The sequence below is a fragment of the Oryctolagus cuniculus genome, chromosome 9 (assembly GCF_051225735.1).
Source record: "Oryctolagus cuniculus isolate XC-2025 breed Fujian yellow rabbit chromosome 9, ASM5122573v1, whole genome shotgun sequence".
In the NCBI taxonomy this organism is placed as follows: domain Eukaryota; kingdom Metazoa; phylum Chordata; class Mammalia; order Lagomorpha; family Leporidae; genus Oryctolagus; species Oryctolagus cuniculus.
In genome coordinates, this window is record NC_142875.1 from 107,216,731 (window position 1) to 107,235,111 (window position 18,381).

Here is an 18,381-nt window from a genome sequence, read left to right on the forward strand (position 1 = left end):
TGGGGGGTGGCTGACTAGGCACTGCTGCGTTGTCTGCTGTAATGTCATTTTCATTGTCAGAGCTCTCTCTTTCCAAGTCATGAACTTTTGCCTGTGAGGCAGTGGCCTGGAGTGACAGGCTCTTATCACTCACAGATTCATTATGTTTGATAATCTGTGTGGGCTTCTGAGAGGGGGGTACCTTTTTCATGTTTGAGTACTTAATAGCTGCACGCCATGCCAACTCTAACAAATTCCTAGCACCTTAGTGGCTGGCAGTATTATGCATGGGGTTCCCTACGTTAGATGAACAGACAGTGGTGGATCAGATAATAAGTATGTCCTGTGCTTAATGGGGGACTTCCTTGATTCGTTAGGTCAAGGCTGTATGCCCACATGGTGTCTCTGGAATGTCACCTCTCTCGAGTGAGGGAAGATGACTTGGTTCCGAATTCTGGGATAATCAGTCCCTTATGTGAATTCACTGGGTGAACTGAAAGTAAAAGGAGGAGCCAATAAGCAGTGTTACACTTCTTGGTGATGTGTGCCTAACCTGGGGTCACTTTGACCGAGGACAAGGACAAGGAAAGGGGCATAGGAGGGGGTTTTGTGCTCATCCTCACAGAACTGAACAGCACACAAAACACCAAGGGGCCTACTTGCCAAAATCAAGGGGGCACCTCGCCAAGTCTGACGTGCTGTCTCTTTCTCAGTCACACTGGGCGCCAGATGTTGCTGTGGATTTGTTCTGAGAGGAGGAGTGATGTGGGGGCAAGAGACGTGGAGTCACCACACAGACCCCGGGAGTCGGGTGAAAGTGGGCCAGAGGCAAGCAGCACGCACACTCATTTATTTCAGTTGGTACAGCAGCTCCTATAGCTGAGGCAGCCAATCTGGTCAAGGGGCAGTTTATGCCCTAACCAATCACAGCCTGTTGCCAGGCAGGCTCTGTTGCCAAGTGGGTTCCGAGCCATTCCTGAGTAACTGACACTCACTTGCCAGTAGCACGGCCTTCTCATTCCACCACAATAAATGGCTAAAGAAAATTTGATATATATATACACCATGTAATACTACTCAGCCATAAAAAAAGAATGAAATACCGTCTTTCACAACAAAAAGGATGCAACTGGAAACATTATACTTAGTGAAATAAGCCAGTCCCAAAAGACAAATACTATATGTGTTCCATGATCGGTGGTAGCTAATAGAGTACAAAAAAGTAATGTATATGAGTGAAATTGACATTTTGAGAATTGATTATTGTTTGAAGTCCTTATCTCTACTGTTGAGGAACAGTGTTTTTTCCTTCTTACTATTTTGTTGAATTTTTTAGTTAGTGGGATAATGATTATAAAATTATAAAATAAACTGAAAGTATGTCATTGTAAAAATAAAAAAATACTCATTATAAAGTTGCACAAGATGCCTGAAGAGCACAGCATTCAAGTATTTAGCAGAATTGAAAAAAAACTCAGAAAATTTATAACTAGCAAAAATAGATTGCTACTAATGCATAAGTATATAGATAACTACGTTTCTGTGAAAATGAAATATTCTTAAGCATGACTAAAGCATATTTATTCAGTATTCTTACTGTGTGATGTGTGATTTAAATAAACATTAGGTTAATATTTTGCCTATTAGTTCAGATAAACTATTCAATCATCATTCTAATACCTTTTTTTAATTAAAGTAAAATTTCAGTCTTATTCATTGTATTATTTAACAACTAATTAGAGCATTTTGAATTATAAAAATTTTAGCTAATCTTTATCATTTATTTTAGAATTATGTAATAATATTAGTGATGTGAATATAACAGTTGGTACATTCTTTTAAGAAAGTGCATCTTGCTGGCGCCGTGGCTCAATAGGCTAATCCTCCACCTTGTGGCGTTGGCACACCGGGTTCTAGTCCTGGTCGGGGCTCTGGATTCTGTCCCGGTTGCCCCTCTTCCAGGCCAGCTCTCTGCCATGGCCCGGGAGTGCAGTGGAGGATGGCCCAAGTGCTTGGGCCCTGCACCCCATGGGAAACCAGGATAAGCACCTGGCTCCTGCCATCGGATCAGCGCGGTGCGCCGGCCGCAGCACGCCGTCCATGGCGGCCATTGGAGGGTGAACCAATGACAAAAGGAAGACCTTTCTCTCTGTCTCTCTCTCTCACTGTCCACTCTTCCTGTCAAAAAAAAAAAAAAAAAAAGCCTCTTGCTATGGTTGCATTCAGAACCTGTATGGGGCAGGCATTTATCCTAGTGATTAAGACACTTGCATCCCATGTTGGAGACTTTAGGTTTGATTACTGTCTCTTGTTCCTGACTCCAGCTTCTTGCTAATACAGGCCTGGTGGGTAGCAGAGATGGCTCAAGTAGTTGGGTTTCTACTGCTCATGTGGGAGATCTGAATTGTGTTCCTGGCTTCTAGCTCCAGCTTGGTCTAGCCCTAGCTGTTATGGGCTTCGGGGATATAAACTAGTAGATGGGAGATGGAAGCTCTCTTTATATGTCCAAAAAAAGATTGTGTGCTAACTCACTGTACAAAATACAGGACATACAAGCTTTAGCCACAAAGTTTCCTTGAAGTGGGAGGTCCTGATCAGATCTCTAACAACTTAGGCAGTGTGGTGATACAAATATAACTTGTCCTTTATTTCTCTTAATTCAGCAAACACCTCCCATAAATATCATGGGACATGGATAGCACATCTCACTTTTGTGATAAAGATGCTTGTGTATCTTAAAGAACTTGGATTAATATTCTCATTTTGCATTTCATAACGTATTTCAGACATTGATACTATAGTTGAGGCACCTATGATGTGATTTTATCATCTCATTGCATAGCATGCCAAGAGTAAATAAATTCCTTCACTGCCATCTTCAGTTACAAAGACAATGTGATGCTCAAACAAGAACTATTTTCACTCCTGAGTAGGGTGAAAATTGGCGGAATAAACAGAATAAACTTGCTATATGGTAATGATGCATGTTAGAAAATAACACCTTTCAAAGTAATTCAACTCTAAAATGAGTTGGGAATTTTGCTTAAAATTTTAAAACCAAAGAAAACATGAATATGCTTAAAAATTCATAGTACAGAAGGGCTTAGAATGAAAATCAAGTTTTTTTTCCCTTTGTGCTAACCCTGGGCCTGCCTCAATGGGCAACTAATTTTTATTACTTTTTAAAATAACCTTTTTTAGCTTCCTCTGTAAAGGTATTTTGAGTTGTTTTGTTACATTTCCAGTCAAGGATGAACCTTCAGGTTCAGAGATTTTTTTTTCATATTCTCATTAGAGTTTTTATTTTTTTCCTCTGCTCCTTCTGTGTGCTGAGGGCTTGAAAAGTCTTGAAAGCAGCAAGGAACAGGAGTGCCTAGATGGTGTTGAATTGTGTGAATGTTATGTCTTTCTTTTTTGTTTAATCACACTTATTTATTTATTTTAGCAATAAACGTTTTATTTGAGGTATACAAACTTCATGTGTTTCATAAATACAAATTTTAGGACCATAGTCATTCTTCCCACCCTACCTCCTTCCCACCACACTGCCAGACTTTCTCTTTCCTCTCCTATTCCCATTCTTATTTTTTACAAAGATTATTTCCATTTAAAACCACTGTTCCTCAACAGTCAAGACAAGAGCTATTCAAAAATCATTGCATCTCAAAGTGTCAATTTCACTCATAGATTACCTTTTAGGTACTGTATTAGTTACCGCAGATCATGGACAACATGTGGTATTTTTTTTAGGGGGAGTCTGGCTTATTTCACTAAGTGTAATGGTTTACAGTTACATCCATTTTCTTGCAAATGACAGGATTTTTTTTTTACCACTGTGTAGTATTCCATAGTGTATATATACCATAATTTCTTTGGCCAGTTTTCTGTTGATGGACATCTGGGCTGATTCCGTATCTTAGCTATTGTGAAATGAGCTGCAATAACATGGGGTACAGATAATTCTTTCATATGCTGATTACAATTCCTTTGGGTAAATTCCCAGGAGTGGGATGGCTGGGTCATATGGTAGGTCTATATATTATGTCTTTCAAAAGGAGATTATCTCCAGATAACAGCAAGAAGAACAGTTAACATACCTCTCTGAAGCAGGAAATGACAAATACTCAATCATTTAGAGGGTTGGTTTTCTTCAGATATTTATTCAACTCCCACAGTGACTCAGGGCACTGAGGAGGGGAAGTGCTGCTTTGACTGACAGATGAGTGCCACCCACTGCAGCCTCTCCTCTCACAGTGTGGTCCCTGCAGGTCAGTAACGCTCAGTCCTGCCTCTCCAATCTCTCCCATCCTCTTCCTCCCTCCCCTATCATTACCCCAATAGATTTGTTCTCTTTTCCCTCAAATCAGGGGATTTTTACTCAGCCTGGGGATGGAGAACACATTTGCATTTTTTCTTGAAATATGCATCTCCATAAACTTCCTGCATACTAGAGAAGCAAAAGAAGCTGGAGTATTTATACATCAGCAATTTCATCCAGTATCAAGCTTTCTCCCTCCTCCATTTTATTTGAAAGACTGAGAGAAGAGGGAGGGACGGAGGGAGGGAGGGAGTGAGTCAGGAAAGAGAGAAAGGAAGGACAGAGAGAGAGAGAGAGAGAATCTCCTTCCCAGATGCTTGTTCACTCCCCAAATGCTTACAACATCTGTAACCAGGCCATCCTGAAGCCAAGAGCCTGGAACTCAAATCTAGAGATCCAAGGTGGGTGTCAGAGCCAAGCTATTTGAGATGCCACCTATTGCTGAAGCTGGAACCAGAGCAGAGCCAGGATTGGGATCCAAGCCCTATTATGTAAGATGTGGACATCCCAAGTGGCCGCTTATTTGCTCCACCAAAAGCCTGCCCTAAGCTTAATAATATCCCAGTGATATGATAAGTACGAGGTACAGACAGAGTCATGGAAGATCTACGTTTATTCATATAGCTACTAAGCCCTTTCTTTCTACTGTAGGACACACTCTGACCCAGATTAGCAGATTAACATGTGAGATGCTTTGTGATATTTGTGGTTGCACCACATACACAAAAGAGATGATTTGGGCATGATGCATATCCATTTTGTTTGGTGTCATTTTCCAGGAAGCCATGCTCCATCATCCAATAGATTCTAATTTTACTGTATGTTTTTGCCATAAATTATTTTAGACCATCGACACATCCTACTGGGAGTGGACATTAAATCACCACTTGGAATGCTCACATTCCATAGTGGAGTGTGCCTAGTGCAAGTCCCAGCTCCTCTGCTTCCGATCCAGCTTCCTGCTGGTGTGCATTCCGGAAAGCAGCAGGTGATGGCTCAAATACCTGGGTCCCAGCCACCCATGTGGAGATCTGGTTGCAATTCCAGTCACCTGGCTTTGATCTGGTCAAGCCCTAGCTGTTGCTGGCTTTTGGGGAGTGAACCACTGGTTGGAAGGTCTCTTTCTACCCGTCTAACTCTGATTTTGAAATAAAATGAAAATAAATAGATTAAAAAGTAAAATAAAAATAATTTTTTTGATTAAGAAGATATACCCTGGCAAAAATATCCCATAGATAAGGATTTTGATAAGCAAAAGCCACTGGTGTTTTGTAGTAGGTTTGCCATTAGCATGTTCACAAGAAGGTTTTACTGTGTCAGAATGATCGTTTATTTCTTTCTCAGGATCCTTCCTTCTCTCTCTCTTTTTTCCTCCATCTGTCTTAAAAGGAGAATAATTTGCAGCCTGCTGCTAGCAATTTTCTTTCCATTTAGAGAATGTAAAATTTTTTCCAAAAAGAAGAAATAAAATATAAATTTTCATTTCAGGTTTTCTCTTATATGGATAACTATGTTCTGAGTATTTTAGCTATAAATTCTCAGGTAAGGAAAGAGACTTTGCTGTTCATTTCTTTCCCTGCTCTTTGAAAGATGTTCAGTTATTGAAGTCAGCACTTGCTTTGAGCAACGGCACAAGGAAATTAGAAGTGGAAAAGTAGCTGCCTGCAGCAGACATCGGAGCAGAGGTCCTGCAGAGACGTGCATCTTTTGGAAGGGCACCTGATGTATCAAAAACATATTAGATATAGATGGAGTGCAGCTGAACATCTCAGCAGGATTTCAGTCTGAATTCTCACTGCAGCAAACCTTGACAAAGGTTTTGCGTAGGACAGAGTTGCACCAAAAAGTTGACTAACTTTGCTTTTTCTTTTTTTTCTTTTTTTTTTGTCCTATGTAAAATTGCCTTGGCTAAATAGGAATTCAGGATTTTGCATTTAGATTTGTTTTGAGACTATGAATTTGTGACAGAATGCACAGTAGGGATTATTACTATGCTTTCAAAACCAACAGAACCACCTCTATTTGAAAGTTGTTCTTAATTTTCAAAATCAACAATCCTTGTCTCGTTTGTTTTATCTTCATTCACCGACTGAGAAGTAAAAACCCAATGAAGAATAGATTTTAAGTAAGCAAAGGATCACTTACCAATTCAGATAACTAGGATTTGCACAAAATTTGCATGGAGGAATTTTCATGTTTACAGCCTCCAGCTGATTTATATTTTAGCAGATTTGGTAATTTAGTGAAAACAGCTCCATGCACACAATGTAAATTAAGAAGATAGAAAACTTATGACGTCATGGCAATTGAGAAATCAAATCATAGTCCTGCTGTTTTCTTTTCTGGTTGAAAAAACATCTTTTACATAAGGTTTACAAAATTACATAATTTGGGAGTCTCTTTATACAGGGGAAGGAATGATAGATCATATTTCCAGAAACTAAATCATGGATCAGAGTCCCTGCTCTCAAGACTCTCAGTCTACCTGTCTATTCCACATTTGAAATTCTCACTAATAGGTTTACTTTTCTGAGGGCAAAAAGCTACACTGAAGTCTCAGTATATTATCTGAGTGAAATAACACAGTAAGCAATTATGATAGCATATTAGTGAAAATAAGAATTATAGACCAGCTACAGTCATGTTCAAAGGTCTTTAAGGGAACAGTTTGTCCAAAGAAACTTCTAATAAGGCTCTGAGATGTTGGGTCAGACCTGCTGACGCAGACATGGTGTGCAGGCAGGGGTGCTGGTCTGTGTGTAGAACAGTGATGGGAAGCCATTCTGATTCAACCTTTTTGACTTTTGCTGGCCATGACTGGGTTAATGAGACATGGAAATATAGACCACTTGATGCTAAAGAAAAGAAAGGAAACTCTGCAACATATGTAGGTACAGAGAGATGGACTTGATTTGTGCCTGGAGAAAGCCTGCCGGCTTTTCAAACTTCAGCATCCTTGGGCAAGATACTTAGCTCTATTATGCCTCATTTTTTTCACTGGGTTTGGTGTTGTGGCATAGTGGGTAAAGCCTCTGCCTGTAAGGCCGGCATCCCATATGTGCTCTGGATTGAGTCCCAACTGCTCCACTTCTTTTTTTTCATATTTTTCCTTTTTTTTTTTCTTCCAGAAACCTTCTATTTTAGGCATACAAGCTTCATGCATCTCGTAAATACAACTTTAGGAATATAGTGATTCTTCCTACCTTACCCTCCCATCTGCCCTCTCTTCCACTCCTTTTTCTCCTCATCTCCTATTCCCATTCTTTTTTTTTTTTTTTACTGAGATTTGTTTTCAGTTAACTTTATACACACAAGTTTAACCCTACACTATGTACAGAGTTCAACAAATAGCATTAAAAAAAAAAAAAACAACCTCGACTTCTGATCTAGTTCCCTACTCATGGCTTGGGAAAAACAGTGAAATATGTCCCAAGAGTTTGTACCCCTGCTTCCATATGGTAGATCTGGGTGAAGCTCCTGGAGCCTGGCTTCAGCCTAACTCAGCCCCGGCTATTGTGGCCATCCGAGGAATGAATCAGCGGATGGAAGATCCCTCTCTCCGTCTTTCTCTCTCTCTGCCCTGCTCTCTGTAACTTTCAAATAAGTAAATACAACTTTTAAAAAAAAGTTTTCTCCTTGGTAACACAAGGATGTTTATGTATCTTTACATCATTTCAGAAGCAAATAAACTAACTGATGCCAGGTGCTTTAAATTGTGTTTAGCACAAATTAAATCATAAATACTTTTTAGTATTAAAAGAAAAAAGTTGTGTTTGGAATTTTATTATGCTAGATTTACCTTTGATTTGCCTTTTACCACTTCCAAATAGCTTTGTAAGATAGCTTTGATGTTCAAACATTTTAAAAAGCTCTTTTTCACCTTCTTTTGTTCTAGGCAGAGTTCACATTATGATTGTGTGCTGAGGATTTCCTGTATTGTGGTTCCCAGAACATTTCAAGCACTTGTGATTTTGCTGTTTCTTGTTCATCCTATATGTAAGTATCACCAATGATTCAAGAACATCACTTAAATACACGATTTTTCTTTTTCTTTTTATATTACATTCTCAACTTTCGGATTCCATAGCCTCCAGCTCAGCTGCATGATCCTGCGCCGTTCTTAAACAAACACACCTGTGCCTGCACTGCACGGAGCTTGGAACATCAGTTCCCATGGCAGGTATGTGAACCCAGGCCCAAGGAGTTACCCATCTGTTGTTTACTCATCACACCTGGTCCAGAATGCGCCTAGGTCTTCTCTTCCCTGTACTCCCTCTACAAACCTCTCAGCAGGTGGACGTGTACCTGAGCAGAGCTCAGGTTGGGAGAGGGCACACTTCAAGGGGTGTTATTGTGACAGTGATGGAATGTGTGACACTTTTCATCTGATTTGTGACTTTGATACTTACCGGCTTTGATAACTTGACAAAATAACATTATTATTGGATCCCAAGTTTTCTCTGCTACCCAATGGGAGTCACATTATCGTGTGATTTTTATTGAGAGAATGAAGTAAATATCTGTTAGTAAACCCAAAAGATAGAACTTGGTGCTGTTGATTTCTTCTTCCTACAGATGTCTAAATTTCTGTGCCAACTTAACAAAAGAAATGGTGAATTTACCTTCTGAGAAAGAGCAGAAAGCAAAGTAAATGTGTGGATTATCCCACTGAAGAATGAGATGCATTACATAAAAATCTCGGCATTAGTTGGAGTTCTGAGTGGAATGTTTTCATTTTTTGTGGTTTCTGTGGCAAGGTGACTGTGTTACCCAGTGAAGTCATTACCTTGTCTGTTTTTCTCTACAGTTTCTCACACGACTTTGTGGAGGTTCATTTCTGGGATCTTGGGAGTAATATGTGTTTTGCTGATGGCTACTTTGGGAATTGTGTTGAAAAACTGTAAGTTTTTCTTGTCGAGTCAACATAAAGATTTAACGATGATGAAATCACTTAATAATAAAGATTCCACTTTACTAATGTAAAGTATTCATAATTTCACAAGCCAATAACTAATTAAGTGAATTTTTAATAACTTCTTGTAGCATTTGCTAAGCAGAGTAATCAGACAACCTTCTCTTCAGAGCCCATGATGGAACTCCAGGAAGGTAGGCTCCATACTTTCCATACTTTGGGAAACCTTATGATTGATAGAGGATAAATAAGATAATTAAATAGACAATTTCTATTATACATAAGAGGGTGACGAAATGTTATACTTAGTAATACAATTTGTGTACTAACTGGAGGATGGCCTCATTTCATTGTTCCCTAATGTACCAATGATTAAATTACACTGACTGTGCATCATTATCATAATTAACTAATCAAAAAAACAGTAGCCAGAAGTGACAGATATTTTTCCTATATGGGTGCTCATGATGAAGTAACAAATAAAAAATAGGCTACAATAAATATTACTGCAAATTCTAATTACATGTGCCTGTGTATTCATACCTTTTCATTGTACTTTTCTATGACTCAGAATATAGTGCCCAGATCTGCAATTATAAACCTTAGTTATCTAGTGAAAGCCAGCTCAAAGTTCAGCTTTTTGAATACATTAATATATACATTTCAAATTGCCTTCAAACTGTCATACTGTACTCTGTGATCATATAGCACTATATTTGTATCTTATCTCAAGGACTTCAGTACCATTCAATCGGCAAAGATTTGAGAGTATACCATGTGCCACAACTTTTATTACTGAGAATATGATATGTGGAAGAGAGCATCACTGGTAAACTATCTGGTTAGACTTAAACAGAATTGGTTTATTTGTCTTCATTTTTGAAAAATAAACTATCCAAGCATATAAGAATTATCTTGGAGCCAGCATTGTATACAGTGGGTCAGAACACTTCCTGCAGTGCCAGCATCCCATATTGGTGCTGGTTCAACTTCCAGCTGTTCTACTTCCAGTCCAGCTCCCTGCTAAAATACACATAGGAAAGCAACAGAAGATGGCTCAATTGTTTGGGCCCTTGCCACCCACATGGGAGACCCAGAGATGTGCTTGGCTCCTGGCTTTGGCCTGACTCAGCCCTGGCTGTTTTGGCCATTTGAGGAGTAAATTAGCTGCGTTTTGTTTGAAAGGAAGAGTTGCAGAGAGAGAGAAGGAGAGACAGAGCCAGGAGCTTCATCCAGGTTTCCCTTGTGGTGGCAGGGGCCCAAGCACTTGGGCCATCATCTTCTGCTTTCCCAGGTGCAAAAGTAGGAAGCTGGATTGAAAGTGGAGCAGTCAGGACTCAAATCAGCATTCATATGGGGTGCCTGCACTGTCGGAGGTGGCTTAACCTGCTTTACCATAATGCTGGCTTCAACATATCTTAAAAAAAGAGAACTATCCCAATGTACCATATTCTTTTCTTTTGAAAATATTGATTTATTTTCATTTGAAAACCAGAGAAAGGGAGAGAGATCTTAATTCTCTGGTTCATGCCTCAAATTCCTGCAACAGGCAGGGCTGGGCCAGGTCAAAGTCAGGAGCCTGGAACGCCATCTGGGTGTCCTACATGGGTAGCAGGGACACAGGTGCTTGAGCTGTCCTTTGATACCTCCCAGAGTAAACATTATCAGGAAGCTGGATCAGAAGCAGAGAAGCAAAGACTGGAGCCTGGCACTCAGATTTGAGATGCTGGTGTCACTAGTGGTGACTTAACTGCTGCACCAAACCCTGCTCTCATGTTCTTTTCTGATTCAGAGAATATGCTGAAACAGTTTTCTCCTTTTAATCTCTCTTTCATTTAGTTATCTCCTATTTATACTATTCAGCTTTGGGATGTTTTCCCAAAATTTTCTTCCAATTGTCTTTCATTTTATATTCTGATGTGTGCTATTTACACACAATGATGTTCTTCCATTTATTTACCCAAATTATCATTAAATAGAATTAATAAATGATTGGATGAGATATAATTCCAAATTTACCTTTAAATAATCTCTGTGAGGAGAAAGTGTCACAGTATTGTCTTCCAAACTTTATATATGATATGGATAGTGATTCTCAAGGAGTATTTGTAGAAGAAAATAAATAGCAAATTATTTTTGAATGATTAAGTAGCATTAAAAATATGGAAATTGCCAATGTCACCAGTTTTGTTCTATTTTTCTTTCTCTTAGGCCCTGACTGCTGTTCTTGTCCAGACGGGTGGATTGGGTATCAGTGCAACTGTTACTTCATTTCTAATGAAGCGAGAACTTGGGAAGACAGTAGGCATTTCTGTGCTGTTCAGAATTCCAGTCTACTTAAGCTCCAAAACAGAGATGAACTGGCATGTAGTAAATTCTAGTTTCCCCCTTTTTATTTTTAAAAAAGGATGTATTATTTACTAATATGAAGCAGATTTCATACAGTTCATAGATAAAATTCTGAGAATATAACGATACTTTCCTCCCTCTGCCCTTCCCTCTTTCCCTCACTCTCTCCTCCAATAACATATTTTGAATTTGCTTTAGTCACAGGCATAATGCTCCACTAAACAAACGGTTCAAGTCCAAAAGTATAAAATCACTGTTCAGCAGGAATATAGACAAGGGCTATAAACAATAATCAAATCCAAAGATATTAATTTTACTCATATACATTAGATTTTTTGTATTCTCTATATTTGTTACCATAATCCCTACTTTTTCTTTGTTCCAGAAAAATAGACTCTTGGTGAATTGAATACTTTGATTCAAGTCTTTAATTCAGTAGTAAATGGATGGTTATATTTGAATTAATGATGTATGGATTACACATGCCTTGAAACATTATAAGATGTACATAAAATTGCTCAAAGATTTACATCATAGTGATAAAAATCAAGAGTGATAGCATATAAAGTACAAGAAATGTTTCAGGGATAAATCAAAGAAAAAATAATAAATCATCATTTATACCAATTTTGTTCAAAGAACCAAGTAAATGAGAATAATTTTCAGTTCTTCCAATAGAGTTTATAATTTCTTTTATAATTATAATTTTTTTCATCTTTCTGGGTTTATAATGTAGAACTGATATAGAGAGTGTTCATAAAAATTATTCGGTTCTTATGAAAACACTCTCCGCTTGAAGAATTTAATGCTGTGTAGGTTGCATAAATTATATTCATGCAATTTACCCTTCAAGTTATTGTTAATTTTGAATAAAATTTGATCATTGATACCCTATGAAGGAAGAGTTTTTTGATAATTTGAGACATGTGACTATACCTTTTAAATTAGAATCTAGAGACGTTTTCAGTTGGTGTGATAGAAGGCTGAATCTTATTCTGAACACTGTCTTAAAAGTATGTTATTCCAGAGTAGTTTAAAATTCGGGTGACACGTTTTTCTGTCTTTACGCAGAGTTTTTGGAACCACAGTCAACACTTTTACTGGATTGGACTCTCCTATAGGGAGGAACATGGTGCCTGGTTGTGGGAGGATGACTCTGCTGTCTCCCAGCATCTGTACGTTTCTGTCAGTCAAGGCCATTTTTGCTCTTTGTGAATTTATTACTGGATCTGACTAACCAAGGTGACACCCAGGATCACTCTCCCTTCCATAAACTATGTAGAGAATGGGATTATAGCAAAGAGGATAAGCATAACAGAATAACAATCTGAGTTTCATCCATAACATTCAAGTTTAGGCTCAAGTGACATGAAAGTTAATATAGTCATGCTAATCTAAGAACTTTTGATGTATACTTTGCTTTTGCCCTGCTACAAATACTAGATCAGCCAACACATCTTAAACAAAGCAGAGTGAAACACAGCACACATCAGAACACTAATGATATAAAACACATAAAAAAAGCATTCTGGCTTCAATGCTATTGATCATTCAAGGAATAACTTGAGTTTTTTGGCTGCGTTATACTCTCACATCATGAAAATGATGGTCATGCAAAGAAAAAATGGCTTAATATGTCAATATTTGATTTAAATGCTGTTAAAATTCTATAATTTATTTAAAAGATAATCCCTGGATACCCTCATTTTCTTTTCTTACATGTTAACACTTTCTTCTTTATTTCAGATTTCCAATGTTTCAAGGTTTAACTCCAAAGAGCTGCATCCTGTATAGCCCAAGAAAAAATGTTTTGAGTGAAGACTGTAAAAGTAGTTGTTATTATATCTGTAAGAAATAGCTTATTTAGGTGCTCTTGAGACAATGGGAGTGAGCAATAAAGATTCAGGATTACTGAGAACTGTGCCTTTATCATAATACTAATAATCTATTATTGGGGTCTATAAAATGTTTCCAACTGTGTCTTGTCATACAACTTTCTTTTTAAAATTTTTTTTATTTAATAAATGTGAATTTACAAAGTGCAACTTTTGTATTGTTGTGGCTTCCCCCTGCCCCAACCTCCCTCCCTCCCGCGGCCCTCTCCTCTCCCTCTCCCTCTCCCATCCCGCCCTTCATCGAGTTTCATTTTCAATTACCTTCGTATACAGAAGATCAACTTAGTATACACTAAGCAAGGATTTCAACAGGCTGCCCTCACACAACCGCACAAGGTATAGGGTATTGTTTGACTAGTAGTGTTGTCTTTAAGTTTCATAGTAAAACACATTAAGGACAGAGATCCTACATGGGGAGCATGTACCCAGTGACTCCCGTTGTTGATTTAACAATTGGCACTCTTATTTATGACGTCAGCAATCACCCGAGGCTCTTGCCATGAGCTGTCTAGGCTATGGAAGCCCCTTGAGTTCACCAACTCTGAACTTGTTGAGTCAAGGCCATTATCACAGTGGAGGTTCCTTCCTCCCTTCAGAGAAAGGCGCCTCCCTCCTTGATGGCCTGTTCCTTCTGCTGGGGTCTTGTTCACCAGGATCTTTCATTTAGGTTGTTTTTGCCACCGTGTCATGGCTTTCCATGCCTGTGAGACTCCCATGGGCTTTTTAGCCAGATCCGAATGCCCCAAGGGTTGATTCTGAGGCTGGAGTGCTGCCATTCTATGAGTCTGCTGTGTGTCCTGCTTCCCCTGCAGGATCATTCTCTCCTTTTTAATTCTATCCTTCATTATTTGCTTACACTGATCTTATTTGTGAAATCTCTTTGACACTTACCCTATCTTTTTGATCGGTTGTGTACTTAAACTTATCACTTTACCAAGTGCGCTGGCATTGGTACCTGCCTCCTTGGTAAGATTGAGTTGAAATCCCCTGGCACATTTCTAGTTCCACCATTGGAGGTAAGTCCAAGTGAGCATGTGCCGACCTATATATCTCCTCCCTCTCTTATTCCCACTCCTATGTTTAACAGAGATCACTTTTCTGTTAATTTTAAACGCCTAAGAATGACTGTGTATTGATTACAGAGTTCAACCAGTGGTATTAAGTAGAACAAACAGAGCAGCAGCAACAACAACAACAACAACAACTACTACTAAAAGGAATAAAATAGTAAGTTGTTCCTCAACAGTGTAGACAAGGGCTGATCATGTCATTGTCTCGCATAGTGTCCATTTCACTTCAATGGGTATCATTTTCGATGCTCATTTAGTTGCCATCAATCAGGGAGAACATATGATATTTGTCCTTTTTGGACTGGCTTATTTCACTCAGCATGATATTTTCCAGATTCCTCCATTTTGTTGTAAATGACCTATAGTGTTCCATAGAGTACATATCCCATAGTTTCTTTATCCAGTCATCCGTTGATGGACATTTAGGTTGATTCCATGTCTTAGCTATTGTGAATTGAGCTGCAACAAATATTGTGGTGCAAATGGCTCTTTTTTTCTCCCCAGGCCACAGCAGAGAGCTGGACTGGAAGAGGAGCAACCAGGACAGAACCAACGCCCCAACTGGGACTAGCACCGCAGGTGGAGGATTAGCCTAGTGAGCTGCGGCGCCGGCAAGAGACACTTTCATGTGCATTGAAGATCTTATTTTCATTTGTGAATGTTATGTGTCTGATACTACACAGTTCTCCTGTGTGTATGTGTGTGTGTGTGTGTGTGTGTGTGTGTGTAGGGGGCAACTCATTTTCCTGAGGAATTTCTGAATAAATTAAAGAAAGGGTGGGAAAAATGAATCCTATGCCTGTGACCTGTATTACATTTCCCTGACCTCACAGCTAGCAAAAGCAAAATCCTCTTTATATTTTTTGCATGCACATCTTAAGAAATTTGTAGTAAAACTCTTTTATAATTTCAAATTTCAGTTCAATAATTAAGAACTCCTAGCTCACTTTTCATATACAGAGTCAGGAAGAGAAAAGGTCTTCCTAAATTTTGTCTTTCAGAATATTACACAATTATAAATTGAACTGTTTGCCTTCGTGTATGGAGATTGCACTTAAATGGCACAATGAAACATACAGGATATAGTTCACATGTTCAAACTGTACTAAGAAAATTTACATGCTTATCTCTAGAAATTTGGGATGTTTTAGCTTATTTATTCATACTATTACAAAATAATACATTTTCAATTAAAATTTTAAATATAGTAGAGCTCCCACATATAAGAGAGTACATGTGCTGTTTGTCTTTGATTCTAGTCTCTCAACATAATGTCCTTCAGTTCCAAACATTTTTATACAAATGATAGAATTTCATTCTTTTCTATAGCTGAATACTATTCAATTGTATATGTGTAACACATTTTCTTTATCCATTCATCTCGTAATGGACACATTGGTTGATTCCCGTGAACAGTGCTGCTATATATATGATGATGCAGATATCTCTCTGATGCAGTGTGCTCATGTTGGGTATATACCCAGAAGTGGGATTGCTAGAACACAGGGCAAGTCTATTTCTAGTTTTCAAAGAAATATCCATACTGTTTTCCCACCAACAGTGTATAAGAATTTCTCTTTCTCCAATTGTTGCCAGCATTTGTTACTATCTTTTTGATAATAGCCATTCTGACAGTGGTGAGGTGATATTTCATATGTATTCTCCCTTATATGTGAGAGCTAAAATGAAAAAAAAAACAAAAATAAAACATAAATGTTTGTGTACATCAGTTTTTGCTGCATATACAGTGTTTTGTCATACTTTGTTTTAAATCTCTATCAAAAATTAAGAATTGTGAAATAATACTATACTTTTAATCAATTTGTCGCTATTTTAGAATTTACTTTATATGAGTGAATTTGAACATCTTTTTATTTGATTATTGTTTATAGCCCTTTCTAATTCCCTGCTGGACTTTGATAGTTTTAAAATTAAAAATGTTGCCTGAATATAAATAAAATAAGCAATGTAGTATAGACAATCTTGTGATGAAACCCAGGAGTTTTTGCACCATCTATCCCATTTCTCTGTCTTCCGCCCATAAGATAGTTCTTTCTGCTTTTGTTTGCTTCTTGACATGATTTTCTCTGAACCAAAGCTAGTCTACTTTCATCTTTTTTCCTGGGATGAATCCCTAATGTTTTCATTGGGCCACACTCGAGTAATGTAGGTTCATGTGATTACTTTGCTTTATCATCACCCTAGCAGGTGCTCAGAGCTCAGTCTTCATCTTTTTTTTTTTTTTTTCTGAGAACTCATGAACGTTCACTGCAGATGCAAGGGTAGTGAGAAAACAGAAGGTTATGAATGTGATGGATAATGTCTAACTTCAGAGACTACTCTATGCCAAAAACTGTCTCCACTGAGAAAAGAAAATTGCTCTTCCCTCCTGGTTGTAGCTCAGATGTTATTCTTTGGCCTGGTATAATTTCAGGGCGTTTTGGTGGAAGGTGCTGGATTGAATGAAGAATACTGGTCATCCAAGGCTGCATCTTTCTCACAGCATGGAGCCATCATATTAGTCACACCTGGTAAAGGCCCATCAGACCTGTTGTATTTTATTAAATTTTCTTCCCAGTGTTCTCTATTTTTCTTCATCCTGAATCTAGCTTTGTAATATTTGGGAAAGACTACTTCTTTTTTAAGAAGAAGATTTGTTTATTTGAAATGCAGAGTTAGAGAGAGAGAGAGAGGGAGAGCATGGTTGGGCCTGGGCCAGGCTGAAACCAGGAGCCAGGAACTCCATTCATGTTTCCCACATGGGTACAGAGGCCTAAGCACTTGCGCCATCCTCTGCTGCTTTCCCAGGCACACTAACAGGGAGTTGGATTGGAAGTGGAGCAGCCAGGACTCAAACCAGCACTCGTGAGGGATAATAGGTGGTGGCTTAAGCCTCTGCCACCACAGTGCCAGCCCCAAACATCTTTTTTTTTTAATTAAAAAATTATTCTGTGGGAAAGAGATAAACGTGTGTGTGTGTGTGTGTGAGAGAGAGAGAGAGAGAGAGAGAGAGAAAGAGAGAGAGAGGAAAACTCCCATCTGCTGGTTCACTGGTTCACTCTCTGAATGCCCACAATGGCTGGGGCTGCACCAGGCCTGGAGCCAATAGCCAGCAGCCAGCAGCCATTAAGTCAGGAACACAATTCAGTTCTCCCTCAATGGTGACTGGAATGCAGCCGCTTGATCCATCACTGCTGCCTCCCACAGTGTGCATTAGCAAGAAGCTGGAGTCCAGTGTTAGAGTCAAGAATCAAAATGAGGCATTCCAGTGTGGGAGCTGGGCATCTTAACCATTAGGCTAAACACTCACTATTGATCATATAGATAGGATTAAGTGTCACCTCCAAGACTTCTGTTATGCACCTGTGTGGGACTTTCTACCAATCTACATTTTCCTCTGAGATTTCTGGTGTACTCTCTGGAGAGATTCATTATTATTATTCTTGCTCTCTCTTTTCTTTCTCCTCCTTCTCCTTCTTCTAATTATAATTTTTCTTCTTATAATTCTTCCTCCTCCTCCTCTTCTTCTTTGTTACTGTCAAGTAGGTTAACGTATATGTAAGGATTATTTTGTGTTTTCTTCGATGTAGTGCTTCTTTGTGGGTTTTTAAAAATATTTATTTATTTGAAAGGCAGAGTTACAGAGAGGCAGAGAGAGAGAGAGAAAGAGAGAGAGAGAGAGATAGAGAGAGAGAGAGAGTCTTCCATCTGCTGATTCACTCCCCAGATGGCCGTAATGGCAGGAGCTGCACTGAATTGAAGCTAGGAACTGGGAGCTTCTTCCAGGTCTCCCATGCAGGTGTAGAGGTCCAAGACTTGGGCCGTCTTCTACTGCTTTCCCAGGCCACAGCAGAGAGT

General features: G+C 38.7%; 1 protein-coding gene across 3 annotated transcripts; it reads left to right on the forward strand.

The window, feature by feature from the left end:
- The first annotated feature begins 4,153 nt into the window (after positions 1 to 4,153).
- LOC103348990 (natural killer cells antigen CD94) lies at positions 4,154 to 13,603 on the forward strand. Of its 3 annotated transcripts, none has more exons than XM_089303825.1 (7): positions 4,154 to 4,247; positions 8,193 to 8,293; positions 8,385 to 8,477; positions 9,105 to 9,197; positions 9,341 to 9,403; positions 11,421 to 12,733; positions 13,305 to 13,603. In XM_089303825.1, exons 3-6 carry the CDS (start codon positions 8,471 to 8,473, stop codon positions 11,588 to 11,590), a joined length of 333 nt encoding a protein of 110 aa, XP_089159951.1. In that variant the 5' UTR covers positions 4,154 to 4,247; positions 8,193 to 8,293; positions 8,385 to 8,470; the 3' UTR covers positions 11,591 to 12,733; positions 13,305 to 13,603. The 3 variants fall into 3 exon arrangements, with proteins under 3 accessions (XP_089159951.1, XP_089159950.1, XP_089159952.1); XM_089303824.1 differs by lacking the exon at positions 4,154 to 4,247 and adding an exon at positions 7,767 to 7,901; XM_089303826.1 differs by lacking the exons at positions 4,154 to 4,247; positions 8,193 to 8,293; positions 8,385 to 8,477 and adding an exon at positions 8,514 to 8,617.
- Positions 13,604 to 18,381: the final 4,778 nt, after the last annotated feature.

Excerpts from the sequence above, each read along its gene's own strand:
- LOC103348990 (XM_089303825.1), top strand. Across the intron at positions 9,198-9,340 it reads GGGAATTGTGTTGAAAAACT|CATTTGCTAAGCAGAGTAAT; the intron begins GTAAGTTTTTCT and ends AACTTCTTGTAG. Across the intron at positions 9,404-11,420 it reads CATGATGGAACTCCAGGAAG|GCCCTGACTGCTGTTCTTGT; the intron begins GTAGGCTCCATA and ends TCTTTCTCTTAG.